Source organism: Phyllobates terribilis, unplaced genomic scaffold (assembly GCF_046119375.1).
Source record: "Phyllobates terribilis strain yellow unplaced genomic scaffold, ASM4611937v1 Scaffold_8__6_contigs__length_399053987, whole genome shotgun sequence".
Lineage (NCBI taxonomy): Eukaryota > Metazoa > Chordata > Amphibia > Anura > Dendrobatidae > Phyllobates > Phyllobates terribilis.
Window position 1 is genome coordinate 266,873,114 of NW_027362768.1, and position 23,166 is coordinate 266,896,279.

Sequence of the window (23,166 nt, forward strand, 5' to 3'; positions counted from 1 at the left end):
TTCCGTTTTGCAGGGGATTCAGACGTAAGTCCCGATGGGGCCACTGAAAGGGTATGTGCAGACGATCCGGAGCAGACTGTGGCCCCGAAGCTGCGGAGAAGCCGTCTCTGGCTTCTGCTCATTATGCAAATGAGCGGCGAACGTTTTTTTTCTTTTCTCACAGGCTGACTTTCCCCATAGAGATTAGGTCTATGGGGAAAGCCGCATGCGGACCTGCAGGAGGAAATAGACATGCTGCAGTCTAGAAAGACGCGCCGCATGTCTGTTTCCACGGGTGTGCCGCAGACACATAGTGGACATGGGATTTGTATAAATCCCATCCACTATGCTGTAACATCTGACTGCTGCGGATTGCACACAGCGCAAATGTGCTGCGTCCAATCTGCAGCCATTCCTGACCGTGTGCACGTACCCTGAGGGTGCCAAAATGCAATGTGAACGCACCTTAACACTTTGCTGGCAACAGGTATGACGAGCACAGATGCTACATACGTTATACATTGTGTGCAGAACTATTAGGCAAGTTGTATTTTAGAGGATTATTTTTATTATTGATCAACATCTATGTTCTCAATCAACCCAAAAGACTCAAATATCCAAGCTTAATATTTTTGGAAGTTGGAGTGGTTTTTTTTTTTTACATTTGGCTATCTTAGGAGGATATCTGTTTGTGCAGGTAACTATTACTGTGCAGAATTATTAGGCAACTTAATAAAAAACAAATATAATTCCATCTCACTTGTTTATTTTCACCAGGTAAACCAACACCAGTGCACAAACTTTAGAGATAAACATTTCTGACATGCAAAAACAAAAAAAAAATTAGTGATCAATATAGCCACCTTTCTTTATGATAACACTCAACAGCCTTCCATCCATAGATTCTGTCAGTTGCTTGATCTGTTTTCGATCAACATTGCGTGTAGCAGCCATCACAGCATCCCAGACACTGTTCCGAGAGGTGTACTGTTTTCCCTCCCTGTAGATCTCACATTTTATGATGGACCACAGGTTCTCTATGGGGTTCAGATCAGGTGAACAAGGGGGCCATGTCATTATTTTTTCTTCTTTTAGACCTTCACTGGCCAGCCACGCTGTGGAGTAGTTGGATGCATGTGATGGAGCAGTGTCCTGCATGAAAATCATGTTTTTCTTGAACGATACCGACTTCTTCCTGTACCACTGCTTGAAGGAGTTGTCTTCCAGAAACTGGCAGTAGGTCTGGGAGTTGAGCTTCACTCCATCCTCAACCCAAAAAGGTCCTACAAGTTCATCTGTGATGATACCAGCACATACCAGTACCCCACCTCCACCTTGTGTCTGAGTCGGAGTGGAGCTCTCTGCCCTTTACTGATCCAGCCTCTGGCCCATCCAGAGTCACTCTCATTTCATCAGTCCATAAAACCTTTGAAAAATCAGTCTTAAGATATTTCTTGGCCCATTCTTGACGTTTTATCTTATGTTTCTTGTTCAAAGGTGGTCGTTTTTCAGCCTTCCTTACCTTGGCCATGTCCCTGAGTATCGCACACCTTGTGCTTTTTGATACTCCAGTAACGTTGCAGCTCTGAAATATGGCAAAACTGGTGACGAATGGCATCTTGGCAGCTTCACGCTTGATTTTCCTCAATTCATGGGCAGTTATTTTGCGCCTTTTTTGGCCAACACGCTTCTTGCGACCCTGTTGGCTATTTGCCATGAAACGCTTGATTGTTCGGTGATCACGCTTCAAAAGTTTGGAAATTTCAAGACTGCTGCATCCCTCTGCAAGACATCTCACAATTTTGGACTTTTCAGAGCCAGTCAAATCTCTCTTCTGACCCATTTGGCCAAAGGAAAGGAAGTTGCCTAATAATTAAGCACACCTTATATAGGGTTTTGATGTCATTAGTCAACAGCCCTCCTCATTACAGAGATGCACATCACCAGATTTACTTCATTGGTAGTTGGCTCTCAAGCCTATGCAGCTTGGAGTAAGACAACATGTATAAAAAGCATTGTGATCAAAATACGCATTTGCCTAATAATTCTGCACACAGTGTATACAGCCCATGCATCTAGGTACATGCAGGGTTTACCAGTGTGTAATCCCCCACAGATCAGCCCACCAGCCTGTACTATAACGCAACAAAAGCGCCCCTGTAGCTGGGCAGTCGGCAATGAGCGGTATATACACGTGCACAGGGTCACATGACCATCCTCTACAGCACACTGCGGCTGGGGAAGGCGTCCCTGTAGCTCGGCAGTCCGCACTGAGCTGTATACACGTACACAGGGTCACATGACAGTCCTCTCCAGCACACTGCGGCCGGGAGGAGCGCCCCTGTAGCTCGGCAGTCCGCATTGAGCCCTGCGTGCGTGTGACTAATAATTCCATCTGGGGGATGAGAAACGCCGAACGACGTGAACAGGAAGTCAGAGAGGTCATAGTTTACCGTACAGCCAATCAGCGGGCGGAGTTGTGGGTATCGGAACGAGGCTAGAGACGCAGAACCAACGTGTCTGCTGATTGTGGCCTGGGGAAGAGGGAAATATGGCGAAACATCACCCTGACCTGATTTTCTGCAGGAAGCAGGCCGGCGTGGGTAAGCTGCTCATACCGGGGGACGGCTGGAGGCTTGGAGCCGCTTTAGGCCGCAGGGTTCTGGGCGACTCTCCACCGCTCCTCATGCATCACCTGGTTGTCTCCCTCCTTGTGTTCTCGGGAAGCTGCAGACTGCAGTATCCATAGGGGATGGCAGCTTTAGTACCCCCTCGGGGGCTGTGGGGGGAAGTTACTCTGTACAGTTAGTATATAGCGATATTCTGGCCCAGATTTAGATTATCTTATTTTTAGCTCCTGTCCCCATGACTCCTAATGGCCGGCCCCTTTGCCATCTCAGTGACCCTGTGTCCAACAGGTCATTAAAGGGATTGTCCGTCTTTATTCCATTTGCTTTAAGTTTGTCAAAATCACAAAGTTGTCTGTACTGAGCCCCAGCTCTAACCTCCGCCCCCGGTCCTTGCTGCCATGATGGTAGTAGTGAGATCACGACAATGTCCCGACTGCTGCAGCCGATCAGTGTGCTTAGCAGTAATGCCAGTGTAGATGGCACGAGACCACTGAGCCTAGTGATTGCCTGCAGTGGTCATGTGGAGTTGTCATGACATCACTGCTGCAGCCATATCCACAAAGACTGAGGACAGCGGGGTAAGTACAACTGACTTCTTGATTTGTGTATATATAGAAAGCATATGGAGTAAGAAATAATGGATGGAGAACCCCATTAGCAGTGACAGACTGCACCAAATATCATCGACCAAGCACTACCGGAAATGGATGGAGGTCCCAAAACACTGCAGACATGAACCTCTGAGATGGAGCTGTTATATTTTGGTTAGTGCTGCCATAGTCTGGCATCATAAAAACAGAAATAATGTCAGTACAGGACCCATTTATTAAAAGGGAACCTGCCATCAGAATTTCCCCCATTCATCTGATGCCAGGGTCCTGGTGTATACTCGTAAGTCTGCAGATGCTACTGGTGTCACCAGCCCATGGAGCGATCAATGTAAGTACATGGGCGGGCTCAACTGGATCACTTTGGGACTCGCATGAGATGCTGTAACGCCATAGGATAAAATATGTGCAAAATACAAGGACATAAAAACACACAGATGAACTGTCTGTGATATACAATAGCCAAAAAACTTCCATATATTGTTGCTTCCAAAGATAAAGATATATGTCATATAAGCATATTATATCTGACACAACCAAGGGAAAAATGGCAATAAGAAAAAATGGAGCCTGCGGTACACTATACCAACTGGTTGTGCCTCAAATATGTGAGAACATGGAAACGATAGCCCTATCAATGGTGACCATTTAACCTTACTATATATAGAAATGGAACATCCTCACCAGTTTTGATATCCGTTCACGCTCTCAGACTTCAGAGTAGCTCCATATGATGGGGGCAGACCAAAACTCATAAGGTCACCAGCCCATCACAAAATACCGGTCCCGACGCGTTTCTTAGCCTTAGCTCGTCATCAGGGGAAAAGGAGAGAAGACATGCGGTATGCACGCTGCCCAAAATCGCGCAGCTCATTCACCAGACAGCGCCATCTGACACTTTGATAAGTCCTCTTTTAAATCCTGGTCGCGCTATGTTCGCGATCGTGTCACTTCCGGTTCCGGTCAACTGACATCCGGTATGTGGAACGCAGATGCCGGCTGTGACACGCAAGCGTCACTTCCGGTGTGCGCATCACATACAAGGAAGAAACCGCACACTACGGAGCGACGATTAAGGGGCACACAAGGTAGCCAACTGACATCTTGTGTTGGATGGTGCCAAGAAGCCCTCCCATCCACAAATACCCCAAACCAGGGCGAGTATCCAGACCATACAGTAGCTGACACTCATCCAGGAACATACCATATATGCGGCGGTATATACTAACCGCGTCTGTTCTGCCCCAGTGGTTCAGGAGCTGGAGATACTTCATAGGTCAAAACCGCACAGTGGGTGCCACGGCCGAGCCCAAGAGCGCACTTGAAACCCAAATAGGGTAATGAAGATAAAAAATATGGAGATGAAAATGAAATTATGAAAAAAAGGGGAGGTATGAAAAAATATAAGAAGGAATATGAGGGGACCTCCTAGTTCCCCTCATGGGTCCCCTCATATTCCTTCCAGCTCCTGAAACACTGGGGCAGAACAGATGCGGTTAGTATATACCGCCGCATATATGGTATGTTCCTGGATGAGTGTCAGCTACTGTATGGTCTGGATACTCGCCCTGGTTTGGGGTATTTGTGGATAGAAGGGCTTCTTGGCACCATCCAACACAAGATGTCAGTTGGCTACCTTGTGTGCCCCTTAATCGTCGCTCCGTAGTGTGCGGTTTCTTCCTTGTATGTGATGCGCACACCGGAAGTGACGCTTGCGTGTCACAGCCGGCATCTGCGTTCCACATACCGGATGTCAGTTGACCGGAACCGGAAGTGACACGATCGCGAACATAGTGCGACCAGGATTTAAAAGAGGACTTATCAAAGTGTCAGATGGCGCTGTCTGGTGAATGAGCTGCGCGATTTTGGGCAGCGTGCATACCGCATGTCTTCTCTCCTTTTCCCCTGATGACGAGCTAAGGCTAAGAAACGCGTCGGGAGCGGTATTTTGTGATGGGCTGGTGACCTTATGAGTTTTGGTCTGCCCCCATCATATGGAGCTACTCTGAAGTCTGAGAGCGTGAACGATATCAAAACTGGTGAGGATGTTCCATTTCTATATATAGTAAGGTTAAATGGTCACCATTGATAGGGCTAACGTTTCCATGTTCTCACATATTTGAGGCACAACCAGTTGGTATAGTGTACCGCAGGCTCCATTTTTTCTTATTGCCATTTTTCCCTTGGTTGTGTCAGAGATATAATATGCTTATATGACATATATCTTTATCTTTGGAAGCAACAATATATGGAAGTTTTTTGGCTATTGTATATCACAGACAGTTCATCTGTGTGTTTTTATGTCCTTGTATTTTGCACATATTTTATCCTATGGTAATAAATGTTAAGTTTTAAGTTTCTATAACACTACACCTGCTTGCATCTACATTTATTTTCGTGTAGTTATTTCTAAAATCCCCGCTGCTGTATTTTGATGCTGTAACGCCCCAATAGCTCGCGGCGATGTGTTATGAAATCATATTTAAAATTCCAACATCTGAACAAAATCATAACTAATAAATAACCTTTATTATGAACATTGCATTCACAACAGGACCCTAGTGTCAGATTAATATGCACAATTCTAACATTAGGTTCCCTTTGAATGGAAACAGAATTGTCATAAAATATTTTGCTTGCTTCCTTCCAGCTGTTATCTTTTTTTTTTTTTTTTTTTTTAAGCTAGATTTTTTAAAAAAATGAAATTTGTAAAATTTTTTTTTTTTTTAAGCTAAAATACCTGGTATAAACTGGATCCACTTACTGTTTGAAGATTAAAATCTTTTGGAAATAAATCATAAAGGATGGTCATCCATTATGTCCTATGTTTATGGGTCCATTTTTTAGCAGTGCGTTTGACCAGAACACCCCTTTAAAAAAAAAAAAAAATGTATATATATTTATTTATTCTATTAAACAAAACCAGATGCATAACAGAAAACAAAGTGGCGGTTTTTAAATGAATCCATTTTTTTCCTCCCTAATTTCCAGAGGAGTGGCCAAAAAAACCTCACGGCTGTACAGTCATGGCCAAAAGTATTGAGAATGAGACAAATAGCAATTTTTCCAAAGTTTACTGCTTCATTTTTTGTAATGGCAATTTGCATATACTCCTGAATGTCAAAGAGTGATCAGCTTAACAGCAATTACTGTACTTGCAAAGTCAATATTTGCCCAGAAAATGAACTTTAACCCCCAAAACACATTTCAACATCATTGCAGTCCTGCCTTAAAAGGAGCAGCTAACATCGTTTTAGTGATTGATCCATTAACACAGGTGTGGGTGTTGATGAGGACAGGGCTGGCGATCAATCAGTCATGATTAAGTAAGAATGACATCACTGGACACTTTAAAAGGAGGCTGTTTCTTGGTATCATTGTTTCTCTTCAGTTAACCATGGTTATCTCTAAAGAAACACGTGCAGCCATCATTGCACTGCACAAAAATGGCCTAACAGGGAAGAGTATCGCAGCTACAAAGATTGCACCTCAGTCAACAATCTATCGCATCATCAAGAACTTCAAGGAGAGAGCTTCCATTGTTGTCAAAAAGGCTCCAGGGCGCCCAAGAAAGACCAGCAAGTGCCAGGACCGTATCTTAAAACTGTTTCAGCTGCGGGATCGGACTACCAGCAGTGCCGAGCTTGCTCAGGAATGGCAGCAGGCTGGTGTGAGTGGTTCTGCACGCACTGTGAGGCGGAGACTCTTTGAGCAAGGGCTGGTTTCAAGGAGGGCAGCAATGAAGCCACTTCTCTCCAGAAAAAACATCAGGGACCGACTGATATTCTGCAAAAGGTACAGGGAGTGGACTGCTGAGGACTGGGGCAAAGTAATTTTCTCTGATGAATCCCCTTTTCGATTGTTTGGGACATCTGGAAAACAGTTTATTCGGAGAAGAAGAGGTGAGCGCTACCACCAGTCTTGTCTCATGCCAACTGTAAAGCATCCTGAAACCATTCATGCATGGGGTTGCTTCTCAGCCAGGGAAGCGGCTCACTCACAGTCTTGCCTAAAAACACAGCCATGAATAAAGAATGGTACCAGAATGTCCTCCAAGAGCAACTTCTCCCAACCGTCCAAGAGCAGTTTGGCGCCCAACAATGCCTTTTCCAGCATAATGGAGCACCTTGCCATAAAGCAAAGGTGATAACTAAATGGCTCATGGAACAAAACATAGAGATTTTGGGTCCATGGCCTGGAAACTCCCCAGATCTTAATCCCATTGAGAACTTGTGGTCAATCATCAAGAGACGGGTGGACAAACAAAAACCAACAAATTCTGGCAAAATGCAAGCATTGATTATGCAAGAATGGACTGCTATCAGTCAGGATTTGGTCCAAAAGTTGATTGAGAGCATGCCAGGGAGAATTACAGAGGTCTTGAAGAAGAAGGGGCAACACTGCAAATATTGACTTGCTGCATTAACTCATTCTAACTGTCAATATAACCTATTGGTACTCATAATATGATTGCAATTATATTTCTGTATGTGATATAAACATCAGACAAACACTAATAAAAAACAGAGGCCAGCAGATCATGTGAAAATATAATTTTGGTGTCATTCTCAAAACTTTTGGCCATGACTGTATGGTCGGAGCGTGCGAGCACTGCCCTGTGTCGCCACTGAACAGTGTCAGGATGTAGGGAAACACCCCTAAATGGTAACACGCCGTTGTCACTGTATTCATACATTCTTACACACAATGAAAAGATGCTCCTAAATTGATATGATTGCTATTTGCTAAAGGAGACATGACAGGAATGTGGACAGGTTTTACAGCCTTTTATCACACCCTGGTCACCATCAGCAAGAGGTAATCCCCCTCCGCCCCCCACGCCAATGCTGTAAAGTCAATGTTTATATAGGTACATATTGTTTTTTCTTAGATGGGAATTAAATATTTTTAACGTGTGATAAATAACTATTTTATTGTTGAGAGAATCTATAATATTTTAATTTTTTTTATTATTTTGTTTTCAGCTATAGGAAGACTATGTGAAAAATGTAAGTATTTGAAATATAATAATTTTCTTGTGCTATCAGATAAATTCTAGAAACTCTGATAAGGATGATCAGATTCTTTAAACTGGTTTTCCACTTTTGGAAAAGTGGATGCCAAATAGTGTTTAACCCGCCTTAGCGCCTGTTTCCCGCCTCTGGTCTGTGTTTTGGCTGCAGTGGTGATGTCACAACTCTGCCACTGTAGACGACAAGAGCTGCAGAGCTCATGTGATTGGCTGCAGCGGTGGGTGCTTGGGAGCGTGAGTACTATCTGATTTTATTTTACATTATAGGAATCTTTTGGAGTCCACTTCTCTAAAAGTGAAAACCCCTTAAAGCTGATTATATACATAAGATGATGATTCCCCCCATCTCCTTAATAATGGTCAAGATCTTCTGGAACAGTGATCCATTTACAACTGAGAAAATGTAACATAAATATATGTATCCCTTGCATTATATATCTTTACATCTACATGTCAGATGCACCCTTTCCCAACATATGATGTTCATGTGAACTGCATAGGTTAATTTATCCCCACTCAGTCTTGAATAGCTTTACACTAAGGGCACAGACACACTGCCGTATTTCTCATGCGAGGATCATATCGCAGTCCTCGGACTGACTGTCTGGTCTCCTGACCTGAGCATGACAGCTGCATAGAAATACATCATGCTGTCATGCTCAGGTCAGGAGAGGTACCAAGCCAGTCCGTGCACTGTGGTGCGATCCTCGCACGAGACCTACCGCCGTCTGTCTGTGCACTAGGGTTGAAAACGAGTATAAATTTCACCCCAACATAATTCAAATACCCCAGATAAGTCTGCTGCCACCACCTATGGAATTTGAGGCCAATAAGTAACTCAACAAGCAGGCACACTTTGCTGTCTCACAGTGAAATGGTTAGTCTATATAGAGCTGTGGATTCTTTGAAGAGGTTGTCAGGCCTGAAGTTACAAGTCTGCAGTAACTCTGTGACTGCAGACTTGTGAATCCTCACACTGCACGCGCTGTGATGATTCAACGATGTCAGCATTGGGCAGTCATGGAACCACAAGTATGCGATTTGCGTGTTTCCGGCTAGACTGTTCCAATTAGACTGTTTCTGGCCTCGCTCAATACACTTACACTTGCATTAAGTGAGGCTGTGCCCATCTAGTCATATGACTGCATACATGTCAATCGCATACCTTCGGTGCTGCGCCCTCTGCTGCCTGTGCCAGAGAATCCTCACAGTGCGCAGTGGGCGCAATGTGAGGATTCACAAGTCTGCAGTCACTCTGTGAGCTTAAGACCGGACAACCCCTTTACATTTTATTACATTTCGCTCTTTCATTCTTTTAGCTTCAACAGAAAGGTACAGTATTTATAAAAAGTACAAAACGACTAAATAAGATGACATACAAACAAGCGCCTAGTTATAAAAGAGTCTTTTGTACTCCTTGAGTGAGCGGGTAATATTGGAAACACACCTTAGATATTGGGTCTGACCACTAAAAAGTCCACATGTCAGGAGAGACCTGTTAGTCAAGGTGATCGAGGAGGAAAAAGCCCCCCGAAGACCTAGTTTAGTCGTATAATCTGCAGGCAGATTTTCAAAGTTTTCTCCCTCTTAAACTCAGCAGTTTTAGAGTATAACATTCATGGCTGCCATAATGCAGCCAATGTCTGATGATATTGTCTGTGGTTTGGTCAGCCTGAATCAGATGACAGGTTCCCTTTAAAAGGAATTTGTTTCCGGGTTTTTCCACCTAATCTTAGAGCAGCATGTTGTAGAGACAGAGGCTGATTCATCAAAGCAATTTTGCCAGAACTCTTGCGTAAACTGCTTTGAAAATTCGCACAATTTTGGCCCAACTGAGTTGTGCAAAAATGTAGCAGCTTTTGGTGTTTTCACACTAGTTTCTCTCAGCCCCATCAAAATGGGCAGAGGTAGAACTGGGCGCGGTGGAGGCATGACACCACAACTAGTCTTCTGACAAGCTTTTGCATCTTACTCCAATCAGATTCCTGGTGTGGCGCACACCATGTGTCCAATGCTCTTGATTCAGTAAGAGGTGAGTACCTCCTAATGAATCAGGAGCGCCTTCAAGACCAGCGAGAAAATCTCTGGTCTTGATGAATCAAATCCAGGGATGTCACTTACTGGGCTGCTTGCTGCAGTTTTGATAGTCACTATTTTATTAGCAGGAGATTATCACTAGAGGCCTAGTAAACCTGCTGCCATATTCATGAGCTCTGTATCAGCCCACCACTGATTTTTATTTTTAGGGTGTTTTATTTTATGCTGTTTTTGAAGCCAAAACTAGGAGTGGATTTGTTGGGGGAAGTAGAATTCTTCTGATATAAATCTCTTTCCGACAACCTATTCTTTGCATTAGCTTCAAAAACCGCATCACACCAACACGTGATAAGGTGCACTTAAGGTACGTGCACACTTTATTTGCAGCAGAAATTTCTGCATCTCCTGGCAGGAAAAACACTGTCTAAAGGTGATTTATTTATTTATTTTTTTTATGTGTGTTTTTGTTGCAGATTTTTCCCCATTCATTAATATCATTGAAATCTGTAGCAAATACGCTGAAAGAATTGAAATACTGCAGAATTAAATCTGCAAGGAAAAATAAACATGTGCATGTGACTTCAGGATTCTTATTCACTTTGCTGCCACTAGGAAATCCTTCAGGTTTTGTGACAAATCTGCGCAGAAAAAAATGTGACAAAATTGCAACGTGTGCAGAGGCCCTTATACAGCATGTGTAATTGTTCTATTACTGTTGAATATTTTGCTTTCACCCTGTTAAATGCCTCCAAATATGGGCTGTATTCAACTAAAAAAAAATGCATTGTTAATTTTGTAGGTGATGGAAAGTGTGTTATTTGTGATTCGTATGTGCGGCCTTGTACCCTGGTCCGGATCTGTGATGAGTGTAATTATGGTTCGTACCAAGGCCGTTGTGTCATCTGCGGAGGCCCAGGAGTGTCGGATGCTTACTATTGCAAGGAGTGCACCATTCAAGAGAAAGATGTGAGTGACATAATCCAATCGCATGTGGGCCGAAAACAAAAAATGAGATGTACCGTATTTTTCGGACCCTAAGACGCACCCCAAATTTTGGGGTGGAAAATAGGAAAAAAAATATTTTTTATAAGATTGGGTCCGTCTTATAGTCTGATTAGGTATCTTACCTGGGGGGTGGTGGAGCAGGAGGCAGGGTCCTTCAGGAAACCGGCCCGGCGGAAGTGAAGGAATGCTGCGGACCCTGGATACATGAAGCCGGTGCCCCAGCAGCTGTGAGTTGCGGTGATGGTGGAGCAGGATCACAGGTCCATCCTTTCCCTGCCTCAGGAACCCGGCGGCAGCAGAAGAGGTGAGATGCCGGTGTCTGGCCTGGGGCCTGTGGACTGGCCTGGGGCCTGGAGCTGTGAGCGGTGTCCGGCGGTGCGGCAGAGCAGCGTGTGCGGCTTCCGGTGGCCGTGGCCATCTTCCTGAGGCTGTGACCTACGGGAAAATGGCCACTGGAGCTCCAGGAAGCCGCACACGCTGCTCTGCCCCACCGCCGGACACCGCTCACAGGCCCCGGCTCCACTGCTTAACCACCCGACACCAGCGCACAGGTACAGGCCCCTGCTCCAGTTGCATCTCACCTCTGCCGCCGCCAGAGGACCCTGCGATCCCCACTCCACCACCACCGGTAAAGTAACGTTCGGACCATAAGACGCATCCTCCCCCCATTTTCCTTTCAAATTTTGGGGGAAAAAGGTGCTTCTTATGGTCCGAAAAAGTTTGGATACCTTCTCATTTAAAGATTTTTCTGTATTTTCATGACTTTGAAAATTGTACATTCACATTGAAGGCATCAAAACTATGAATTAACACATGTGGAATTATATACTTAAAGTGTGAAACAACTGAAAATGTCTTCTATTCTAGGTTCTTCAAAGTAGCCACCTTTTGCTTTGATGACTGCTTTGCACACTCTTGGCATTCTCTTGATGAGCTTCAAGAGGTAGTCGCCTTCAAGATTGTTGGAAGACCATTTCCGGAGTTCCCAGAGATGCTTAGCACTTGTTGGCCCTTTTGCCTTCACTCTGCGGTCCAGCTCACCCCAGACCATCTCAATTGGGTTCAGGTCTGGTGACTGTGGAGGCCAGGTCATCTGGCGTAGCACCCCATCACTCTCCTTCTTGGTCAAATAGCCCTTACACAGCCTGGAGGTGTGTTTGGGGTCATTGTCCTGTTGAAAAATAAATGATGGTCCAACTAAACGCAAACCGGATGGAATAGCATGCCGTTGCAAGATGCTGTCGTAGCCATGCTGGTTCAGTATGCCTTCAATTTTGAAGAAATCCCCAACAGTGTCACCAGCAAAGCACCCCCACACCATCACACCTCCTCCTCCATGCTTCACGGTGGGAACCAGGCATGTAGAGTCCATCCTTTCACTTTTTCTGCGTCACACAAAGACACGGTGGTTGGAACCAAAGATTTCAAATTTGGACTCATCAGACCAAAGCTCAGATTTCCACTGGTCTAATGTCCATTCCTTGTGTTCTTTAGCCCAAACAAGTCTCTTCTGCTTGTTGCCTGTCCTTAGCAGTGGTTTCCTAGCAGGTATTTTACCATGAAGGCCTGCTGCACAAAGTCTCCTCTTAACAGTTGTAGAGATGTGTCTGCTGCTAGAACTCTGTGTGGCATTGACCTGGTCTCTAATCTGAGCTGCTGTTAACCTGTGATTTCTGAGGCTGGTGACTCTGATAAACTTATCCTCAGAAGCAGAGGTGACTCTTGGTCTTCCTTTCCTGGGGCGGTCCTCATGTGAGCCAGTTTCTTTGTAGCGCTTGATGGTTTTTGCAACTGCACTTGGGGACACTTTCAAAGTTTGCCCAATTTTTCGGACCGACTGACCTTCATTTCTTAAAGTAATGATGGCCACTCGTTTTTCTTTACTTGGCTGCTTTTTTTCGTGTCATAATACAAATTCTAACAGTCTATTCAGTAGGACTATCAGCTGTGTTTCCACCAGACTTCTGTACAACACAACTGATGGTCCCAACCCCATTTATAAGGCAAGAAATCCCACCTATTAAACCTGACAGGGCACACCTGTGAAGTGAAAACCATTTCCGGTGACTACCTCTTGAAGCTCATCAAGAGAATGCCAAGAGTGTGCAAAGCAGTCATCAAAGCAAAAGGTCGCTGCTTTGAAGAACCTAGAATATAAGACATATTTTCAGTTGTTATACTTTTTTGTTAAGTATATAATTCCACATGTGTTAATTCATAGTTTTGATGCCTTCAGTGTGAATGTACAATTTTCATACTCGTGAAAATACAGAAAAATCTTTAAATGAGGTGTGTCCAAACTTTTGGTCTGTACTGTATATAATGTAAAAATAACTGCTAATGAATAGTACAGAACTTTTTCAACTATATTTAAATTATAGCATGATTATATGTTTATGTGCATAATTATTATATTTTTATTTGGCTTCAATGAGACTCCATATGCACAAGGTTATGAAATATTCTAGATTTCTGCATAGTTCCCTGCTGATTTACTTGTATCTATCAGCACAGAACAAGCTCAATAAGAAAGCCACCTGGTAATGTGTGAATACATTGACAACTAAGATTCACTATTCCTCAGTGGGACTTGTCGCTGTCCACAGTTTTTGACAAGGGGGAATACTCGCATGCCAGCTTGTTCATACATTTTCAGGGGAAATAACAGAAGCCTAGCACAGAATTCTGAGTTGTCACCTTATAATTTTTAAGTACATTAGAATTTTACATCCAAAAAAATAATTACTAAACTATTTAAACAAAACTGATTGTTTTAATTTGCTTGATCCTTATATTTTTATATTTTTTTTTTTTTAAACCATTTTACCCACTTTTTTCCTTCCCCAGAGAGATGGTTGCCCAAAGATTGTGAACTTAGGCAGTTCGAAAACAGATCTTTTTTATGAGAGAAAGAAGTATGGTTTCAAGAAGAGGTAGTTCAGAGTCTGGATCCTGCTTGATGGAAACTGTACATTTTTTTTATTATTATTACTGGATAATTAGATCAATAAATTCTGTTTCTACAACCATTTGTTTTGGGTGTTTTGTTCTTTGTCATGAGTTCACAGATCTATCTAAACATCAACATTTCCAATCTGTTGAGCTGTATTATTATTATAGCGCCATTTATTCCATGGCGATTGGTATTGGGGACATATCACTTTGAAAAATATTAATACGTTTTGTAACAAACTTTATTTTTACTGATAAAAACAATTGCCTGAAAGTTGTCATAATGGTACCTAGTTTGATGTAATTATGACCATTATAGTAGTATACTGCTTTTCTGCTGTAATTGTAATTTATTTGCAAGACGTGTCCAGAAATTGCTAGAACAAAAAGGTGATGGCACAGCTGAAGACCTTAATTTTTAACCCCTTTACAGCCTGTGCTGTATTAGTACGCACAGGCTGTAATCCCCCGGTTCAGTGAGGGCTCCTGTGGTGAGCCCGCACTGAACCGGGCACATGTCACCTGATTATTACAGTTGACTAGTGTTGAGCGAGCACTAAAATGCTCGGGTGCTTGAAGCTCGGGTCGAGCTCGCCGTGATACTCTGGTGCTCGACCCGAGCAACGAGCCCAATGTTAGTCTATGGGAGACCCGAGCATTTTTGTAGTGGCACCCCCGGCAGTCTGTGGAAAGCCTAGAAAGTGCCCCAAACGATAGTGACAGTGCTCAAATGACATGGGGACAGCATGGGGATCGCCCCAGGAAGCATTTCTGACCCCCAGGTCACTGCTGTCAACAACGTGGTCAGAGGTATTAAGCCACTGTTAAGGGCTCACAATAAAAAGTTCAAAAACGAAACAAACTGTTTTCCTGTGAAATATGTTAACCCCTTAACGACCTTGGGTCTTTCTGTTTTTGTGTTTTCATTTTTTGCTCCCCTTGTTCCCAGAGCCATAGCGTTTTTTCTTTTTTGGTCAATATGGCCATGTGAGGGCTTATTTTTTGCGGGACGAGTTGTACTTTTAAACGCCATCACTGGTTTTACCATATTGTGTGCTGGAAAACAGAAAAAAAATTCCAAGTGCGGTGAAATTGCAAAAAAAGTGCTATACTACAGATGTTTTTTGTTTTTATTTTTTTCCACGTTTACTGAATGCTAAAACTGACCTGCCACATTATTATTCTCCAAGTCATTGCGAGTTCTTAGACACCAAACATGTATAAGTTCTTTTTTATTTAAGTGTTGGGGGGAAAAAAAAAATGACGCGATTTTCCGAGACCCTGTAGCGTCTCCATTTTTCGGAATCTGGGGCCGGGTGAGAGCTTATTTTTTTGCGCATTGTTTTTATTGATACCATATTGGAGTAGATGCGATGTTTTGATCGCCCTTTATTGCAATGTTGCAGCGACCAAAAAAACGTAATTCTGGCGTTTAGAATTTTTTTTCTCGTTACGCCGTTTAACGATTGGATTATTTTCTTACATTGATCGGGCGATTCTGAACGCGGCGATACCAAATGTGTGTGTTTGTTTTTTTAAATTATTTTATTTTGAATGGGGCAAAAGGGGGGTGATTTAAATCTCTATCTATTATAATTTTTTTTTACACTTACTACATGCTTCAATAGTCTCAATAGGAGACTAAAAGCTGCAGTTGTCTGATTGCCTGTTGTCTGAAATGCTCCTGTGCTATGAGCGCCGACCGGTGGCGCCCATAGCTAGCGAGACATGACAACCACAGGGGTCTGCTGCAGACCCTGGGTTGTCATGCCAACCCATCAGTGACCCGCGATCACGTGACTGGGTCACCGATGGGCGGAGCCTAGGACGCGCTTCCCATAAGCGCGAGTTAAATGCCGCTGTCAGAGATTGACAGCGGCATCTAACTAGTTAGCCGCGGGTGGATCGCGATACCATCCGCGGCTGTTGCGGGCACATGTCAGCTGTAAGAATCAGCTGACATGTGCTCGGTTCAGTGCAGGCTCAGCGCTGGAGCCCCCGCTGAATCGGCCTTTCCGACCTGGTGCGTACTATTACTGACCAGGTCGGAAAGGGGTTAAGGAACATCCTTTCCAGGGTAAAGACTTGTATATAAGGTAAAATAAATAACCGAAAACAAAAATGCTCCTCCACACCTTGTTCTATGTTCACAAGTAGGATTTTTCATGCGTTTTTGCACTTTTGTATTGCTTTCAACCGTGACAAATGCATTCACCGGGAAATGTCATTTTAACATTTTACAACCTTATCTGGCCATGTGCTGTGTGACACATGCATACAGTGCTGAAAAGACATGGGAACAGCATGGGGAAGACCCCTGGAAGCATCTCTGACTCCCAGGTCACTGCCTAAAAGTGTGCCCATCAGAAGATGCAGACTTGCAACTATCCCCGTGCAAGTCCTTGTCCCAGGGCAGTGTTCAATTGTACCTCCCCCATTACTTGCAATGCAAGCGCAAATATGCAGCCAACCACCCACCCACCCGCAGGCTGCAATACCATACTGCTAGCTTTCACTTGAAATGGGGCCTTTTAGTTTGGAGGAGGCCGAAGCTGGCCACTACCTCATGGCTGCTTCGGCAGCGAGGTATCCATACTCAGTCCCCAGCCGCCCGGCGGCCAGGTGTCCACACTCGGTCCCCAGACGCCGTGGGGCGGCCGGGTGTCCATACTTGGTCCCCAGCCGCCCCATGGCTGGGTGTCCACACACGGTCCCCAGCCGTCTGGGGGCGGCCGGGTGTCCATAAGCGGTCCCCAGCCACCCCTATTTCTCCTGTCACTTTCCCACACACTTTTCTTAGCCTGGCCTGCTTTAGGGCTGCATTGGACGAGCCCACCAGAGAACCAGACTCCTCCGGTGGGCCCTGGCTTCTCCATCAGGGGAGTTGAGTGCCAAAGTGAGGAGCATGATGATGATGATGATAGAAGTTAGCATCTGCTTTGTTTTTTTGGAATGCAAGCGCATGTATGTAGTAGCAGCTAGGCCTGAGGTGGTCAGCGTTTTGGCGCATATCCTATCTCCTCCGAGGATTGCTGGGATGTTTTCCTGCTACTATCCCAGTTCTATGACTCCCGTTAAAACAAAGCTTCAGGTGATAAATGATGGATGAGGTGGTGGCAAAGGAGAATGGTCCCTGTTCCTCCTGCTCTTTCACATCAATATCAGGCCAGTCAACCACACATGTCTTGTAGGATATGTTACTGTACCAAAAGGAGCGCTTCGGCTACACAGTTATAGGGCATACAGTGAGTGCAATGCCTACCAAAAATTTAGAGGCACTCCAAAGCCTATTGGAAGTGACATGGAGGTCAGAGGGCCTTAACTAAACCATTTTTTCCATTTATAGCAACTGGGTCTCCTGTGCACTGTTGGCCTAAGCAGTGAATGGAAGGCTTTCCAAAAATTCTGAGGAACTGCAATGCCCCTTGAAACAGACGTGGATTACAGCGTACTAAAAACCTTCTACCCATTATTGGGGAGTGGGTCTCCCTTAGTGTTCGCCTATGCATTGAAACGCAAAAGCTGACTAAAATTAGGAGGAAATGCAATGCCCGTTGGAAGAGTGGTGGAGGTCACAGTAGCTTAACAAGACGGTTTTAATGCCCCTCGGAAGAGATGTGGAGGTCGCAGTAGCTTAACAAGACTGTTTCAATGCCCCTTGGAAAAGTGGTGGAGGTCACAGTAGCTTAACAAGATTGTTTGAATGCCCCTTGGAAAAGTGGTGGAGGTCGCAGTAGCTTAACAAGACGGTTTTAATGCCCCTTACAAGAGCCATGCAGTACAGCATATTACAAACATTATTCCCATTATTGGGGAGTTGGTCTCCCATACTCTTTGCTTATGCCTTCCAAGCAAAAGCTGCCTAAAATTAGGACGGAGGAACTTGCAATGCCCCTTACAAGAGCCATGCAGTACAGCATCTTAAAAATATTATTCCCATTATAGGGGAGTGGGTCTCCCACAGTCTTTGCTTATGCCTTCCAAGCAAAAGCTGCAAAAAATTAGGAGGAAATGCAATGCCCGTTCGAAGAGTCGTGGAGGTTAGAGTTAATTAAAAACAACATTTCAATGCCCCTTGGAAGAGCTGTGGAGTTCAGAGTGGTTTAACAAGACGCTTTTAATGCCCCTCGGATGAGACGTGAAGGTCCCAGTAGCTTAACAAGGCGGTTTTAATGCCCCTCGGAAGAGACGTGGAGGTCGCAGTAGCTTAACAAGACGGTTTTAATGCCCCTTCGAAAAGTGGTGGAGGTTGCAGTAGCTTAACAAGACGGTTTTAATGCCCCTTACAAGAGCCATACAGTTCAGCATCTTACAAATATTCTTCCCATTGTTGGGGAGTGGGTCTCCCACAGTCTTTGCTTATGCCTTCCAAGCAAAAGCTGACAAAAATAAGGATGGAGGAACTTTCAATAATGGCAACATTGACCACGGTCACCCTGGTGGTATAGTGGTGGTGGAGGCTGAGGATAAGGAGAAGAACATAAAACAGCCGAAATGAGGAAGCGTATACCCATGTGTGGGTGTGAAGCGGTGCATGTGAATACACCTCCCGAAATAACACAGTGGATTTGACTTTGTTACTCTGCTGTCATTTGGTGGTGATGAGAAGTCTGGCCCAATCCAGCCCTTGTTCATTTTGATAAGGGTCAGCTTGTCAGCATTGTCAGTTGACAGGCGAGTGCGCTTATCAGTTATAATTCCCCCAGCGGCACTAAAAACACGCTCCAATAACACGCTAGTGGCAGGGCAGGCCAGGACCTCCAAGGCGTACAGAGCGAGTTCATTCCAAGTGTCCAACTTGGATACCCAATAATTAAAAGGCACAGAGGAATCACAGAGGACCCTGGTAGGGTCGGCAAGGTACTCCCTCACCATCTTTTGAAACTTTCCACTCCTTGTGAGAGTACCCCGTGCCTCAGGGTCTGTCCGAAGGGAGGGTCTGAGAAAACTGTCCCAGAACGTTGACAGTGTTCCCCTGCCTCTGCTGGATTGGAGTTGCGTCTCTCTCGCATGTAATCCTTCGTTGGGCAACAAACTGTGACCTCTGCCGCTAGCTTGTTCAGAGGGGAATTTTTTTAACAGTTCTGCAGCAAGGGCCTTCTGGTACTGCCCCATTTTTGTAGACCTCTGCACCTCAGGAATAAGAGAGTGAAAGTTCTCCTTGTAGCGGGGGTCTAAAAGTGTGACCAACCAGTAATGACTGTCACCCAACATTTTGACAACGCGAGGGTCACGGTTAAGGCAGCGTAACATAAAGTCAGCCATGCGTGCCAGACTGGTAACGGGCAAGACTTCCGTGTCCTCACCAAGATAACGACTGACCATGCTCTCCTCCTTCTCCTCCTCCTCCCCCCCCATGTCCCCAGGCCACACACACTGAACCGACGGTATGACAGTTGTACAGGTACTACCGTATACAGCGCGTGATACAAGCTCCTGTTCTTCCTTCTCCTCCTCCCCTCCCTCATTGTCCCCCAATGCACGTTGGGATGAGATGAGGCTGGGCTGTGTGTAATCGACCGCTATGGCTTCTTGATCCATCTCCTCATACTCTGGCTGCAATGCCTCCTCTTTAATTCTCTGCCACGAGCGTTGCAAAAGACAAGTGGAATGCTGACGCTAATGATGGTGTCATCGCCACTCACCATCTTGGTGGACTCCTCAAAGTTTGTCAAGATGGTACATATGTCAGACATCCAGGTCCACTCCTGAGGTCTTATGTGTGGAGTCTGACCTGAATATTGATGGCCTTGTTGCAGCTGGTACTCCACAACTGCTCTCTTCTGCTCACAAATCCTTTGCAACATGTGGAGGGTAGAGTTCCAACGTGTGGGGACATCACAACACAGCAAGGGCGGCGGAAGCTGTAGCCGACTTGCGAAAATGATCTGACAGGCGGCGTACTTTGATGACCAGATCTGGCAACTCGGGGTACGATTTAAGAAACCGCTGAACCACGAGGTTAAGCACATGAGCCAGGCGTGGTACGTGTGTGATCTCTCCTCGCCTCAGAGCCGCCACCAGGTTACGGCCATTGTCACACACGACCATGCCTGGATGTAGGTTCAGCGGTCTCAGCCACAGATCTGCCTGTTCTTTCACAGCTGTCCACAACTCACAAGCAGTGTGAGGTTTCTCACCTAAGCTTATGAGTTTCAGCACAGCCTGTTGCCGCTTGGCGGAGGCAGTACTGCTGTGCTTCCAGCTTGTAACTGATGTTGTGATATATGAGATGGAGGCTGAACATGAGGAGGAGGAGGATGATGCGCAGGAGCTGTACACTGTGGGGGCAACTCTGACTGACATAGGGCCCGCAATCCTCGGTGTGGGGAGGATATGTTCCGTCCCAAGGTCCGACTGGGTCCCGGCTTCCACTATGATTACCCAGTGTGCCGTCAGGGAGATGTACCGTCCTTGGCCACAAGCACTTGTCCACGTGTCCGTTGTCAGGTGGACTCTCCCAGTAACTGCGTTATTGAGGGCACGGCAGATGTTTTGGGACACGTGCTTGTGTAGTGCGGGGATGGCACACCGGGCTAAATAGTGTCGGCTGGGGACCGAGTACCGAGGGACGGCCACCGCCATAAGGTTGCGGAAGGATTCTGTCTCCGCCAGCCTAAAAGGCAGCATTTCCAATGCAAGCAGTCGTGAAATGTGCGAATTTTGGACTGTGGCCTGTGGGGCTTTGGCTGCGAATTTCCACTTTCATTAAAAGGTCTGGGATATGGACAATTGAACGCTGTGGTGGGACGTGGACGTTGATGCTGTTTCTTGAGAAACTGCCATAACAAGTGAAGACTGAGAGGAGGGGGCATCTTTGCATGCAGTATGGACAGTGGATTGCCTTGCACACACAACAGGGGGTTCTATTGCACGCACAACAGCGGAAGAAGCAGCACAACAGCGGAAGAAGCAGTGGTGACACCCGCTGATACTGGTCGTGGACCCTGGGGTTCACCCCACAAAGTCAGATGCTTTGCTGCCATGTGCCTGATCATGCTGGTGGTGGTCAGGCTGGTAGTTTTGTCACCCCTGCTAATGCTGGTATGGCAGGTGGTACAAATGGCCTTTTTTGGGTTATCAGCAGAGTCTTTAAAAAAATTCCAGACTCTGGAAGACCTACAGGTTGTACAGGCAACGTCCCTCGTGTTGGTGTTACGGGGAACTGTTGCCTGCCTTCTGTGTGCGGCCACCACACTGCTTCTTCCTGCCTGTTGGGGTACTCTGCCTCCCTCACCCTGTGTGCTGCTGGCCTCGCTCTGCCTGTCCTCCTGCCACTTTGGGTCAGTTACTAGATCATCCACCACCTCCTCCTCTTCCACTTGCGCACCACGAACCTCCTCCTCACTTCCTGGCAATTGTGTATCGTCATCGCCCACCTCTTGTGACAAATTGCCAGCGTCGACTTCCGGTGGCCGTGGCTGTTCAAATATTTGGGCATCGCTACATAGGATCTCCTCTTCCACCACTTCAAGCGGAGCAGGCGAGGGGCACAAATTTGGAAATGGACCAGTGAACAGCTCTTCAGAGTGTCCAAGTTTGGGATCAGTTGCTGTCTGACGACACTCGGCATGGTGGGAGGAAGGAGCATCAGGGTGAGGAGGAGTATGCGGTCGAGACTCACAGCTACTAAGATTTGACCGCGTGGAAGACAGACAGGAAGTGGTGGTGCCCAGGTAACTGGAAGTATTATCTGCTATCCAATTAATAACCTGTTCACACTGATCAGTTTGCAATACTGGTGTTGTTCTGTGCTTCCCTAGTAATTCGGTCAAGAAGTGGGAGTGAGAAGATGTGGCTGTTGGTTGTGGCACATTTTCACCTTGGCCACGGCCCCGTCCTCTGCACGCACCATCACCAGAACGTCCAGTTCCACGTCCCTTGCCACGTGCCTTGCCCATTGTAAAGGAAGTAAAATAGCTTACACTCGCACTATCAATGGAAAAAGGGTAATAAAAAGAAGATTACAACCGTGGAAGAGGAAAAGCACAGTTCTATTTCTCTGGCCTACACCCGACTCTTTTAAACCATCTGAACAATCAGGGAGAAACTATTAATGTTTTTCTTTACGGAAAAAATACCGAAAGCTGAATAATAGAGATTTTTTACCGTGCAATGGCAAAACCACAGTTATTGTTTACTGGGGTATACCAGACAATTTTAATTAGATATATTAGCGGCTGAACAGTGAGCGGCACACTCAAACTGTTCTTTTTTAGGTAAACATGGCCCAAAAGTGGATAATAAAGAGGTTTGAACCGTGGAACTGCAAAACCACACTTCTATTTCTTTGGCCTTAACCAGACTATTTTCAACAGATATATTTGTGTCTGAACAATCTGGAGCCACTATTACTGTTTTTCTATACGGCAAAAAATGGCAAAAGCAGAATAATAGAGATTTTTCACCGTGGAACGGCAAAACCACAACAATAATTTACTGGTGTATACCAGACTCTTTTAAACAGATATATTGGTGTCTGAACAATCAGGAGACACTATTACTGTTTTTCTTTACGGCAAAAAATGCCAAAAGCAGGATAATAAAGAGCTTTTACCCGTGGAACTGCAAAACCACAGTTCTATTTCTCGGGCCTACACCAGACTATTTTCAACAGATATATTTGTGTCTGAACAATCAGGAGACACTATTACTGTTTTTCTTTACGGAAAAAATACCAAAAGCTGGATAATAGAGATTTTTTTACCGTGGAACGGCAAAACCACAGTTATAATTTACTGGTGTATACCAGACTCTTTTTAAACAGATATATTGGTGTCTGAACAACCAGGAGACACTATTAATGTTTTTCTTTACGGCTAAAAGTGCCAAAAGCAGGATAATACAGAGATTTTTTACCGTGGAACAGCAAAACCACAGTTATAATTTACTGGTGTATACCAGACTTTTTAAAATATATATA

At 45.1% G+C, this 23,166-nt stretch overlaps 1 protein-coding gene across 1 annotated transcript; it reads left to right on the top strand.

Annotated features, from left to right (window-relative positions):
- The first annotated feature begins 2,393 nt into the window (after positions 1–2,393).
- PHF5A (PHD finger protein 5A) lies at positions 2,394–14,317 on the top strand. The gene is made up of 4 exons (XM_073642701.1): positions 2,394–2,582; positions 8,203–8,226; positions 11,086–11,252; positions 14,139–14,317. The coding sequence occupies exons 1-4, from the start codon at positions 2,531–2,533 to the stop codon at positions 14,226–14,228; spliced, it is 333 nt and encodes a 110-aa protein (XP_073498802.1). The 5' UTR covers positions 2,394–2,530; the 3' UTR covers positions 14,229–14,317.
- The last annotated feature ends 8,849 nt before the right edge of the window (positions 14,318–23,166 follow it).

What these genes read in the sequence shown, in the direction of transcription:
- PHF5A (XM_073642701.1), top strand. Translation starts at nt 2,531, where the DNA reads ATGGCGAAACATCACCCTGACCTGATTTTCTGCAGGAAGCAGGCCGGC. An exon ending in AGGAAGACTATGTGAAAAAT is followed by an intron (nt 8,227 to 11,085) that starts GTAAGTATTTGA and finishes TTAATTTTGTAG; the next exon opens with GTGATGGAAAGTGTGTTATT. An exon ending in GCACCATTCAAGAGAAAGAT is followed by an intron (nt 11,253 to 14,138) that starts GTGAGTGACATA and finishes TTCCTTCCCCAG; the next exon opens with AGAGATGGTTGCCCAAAGAT.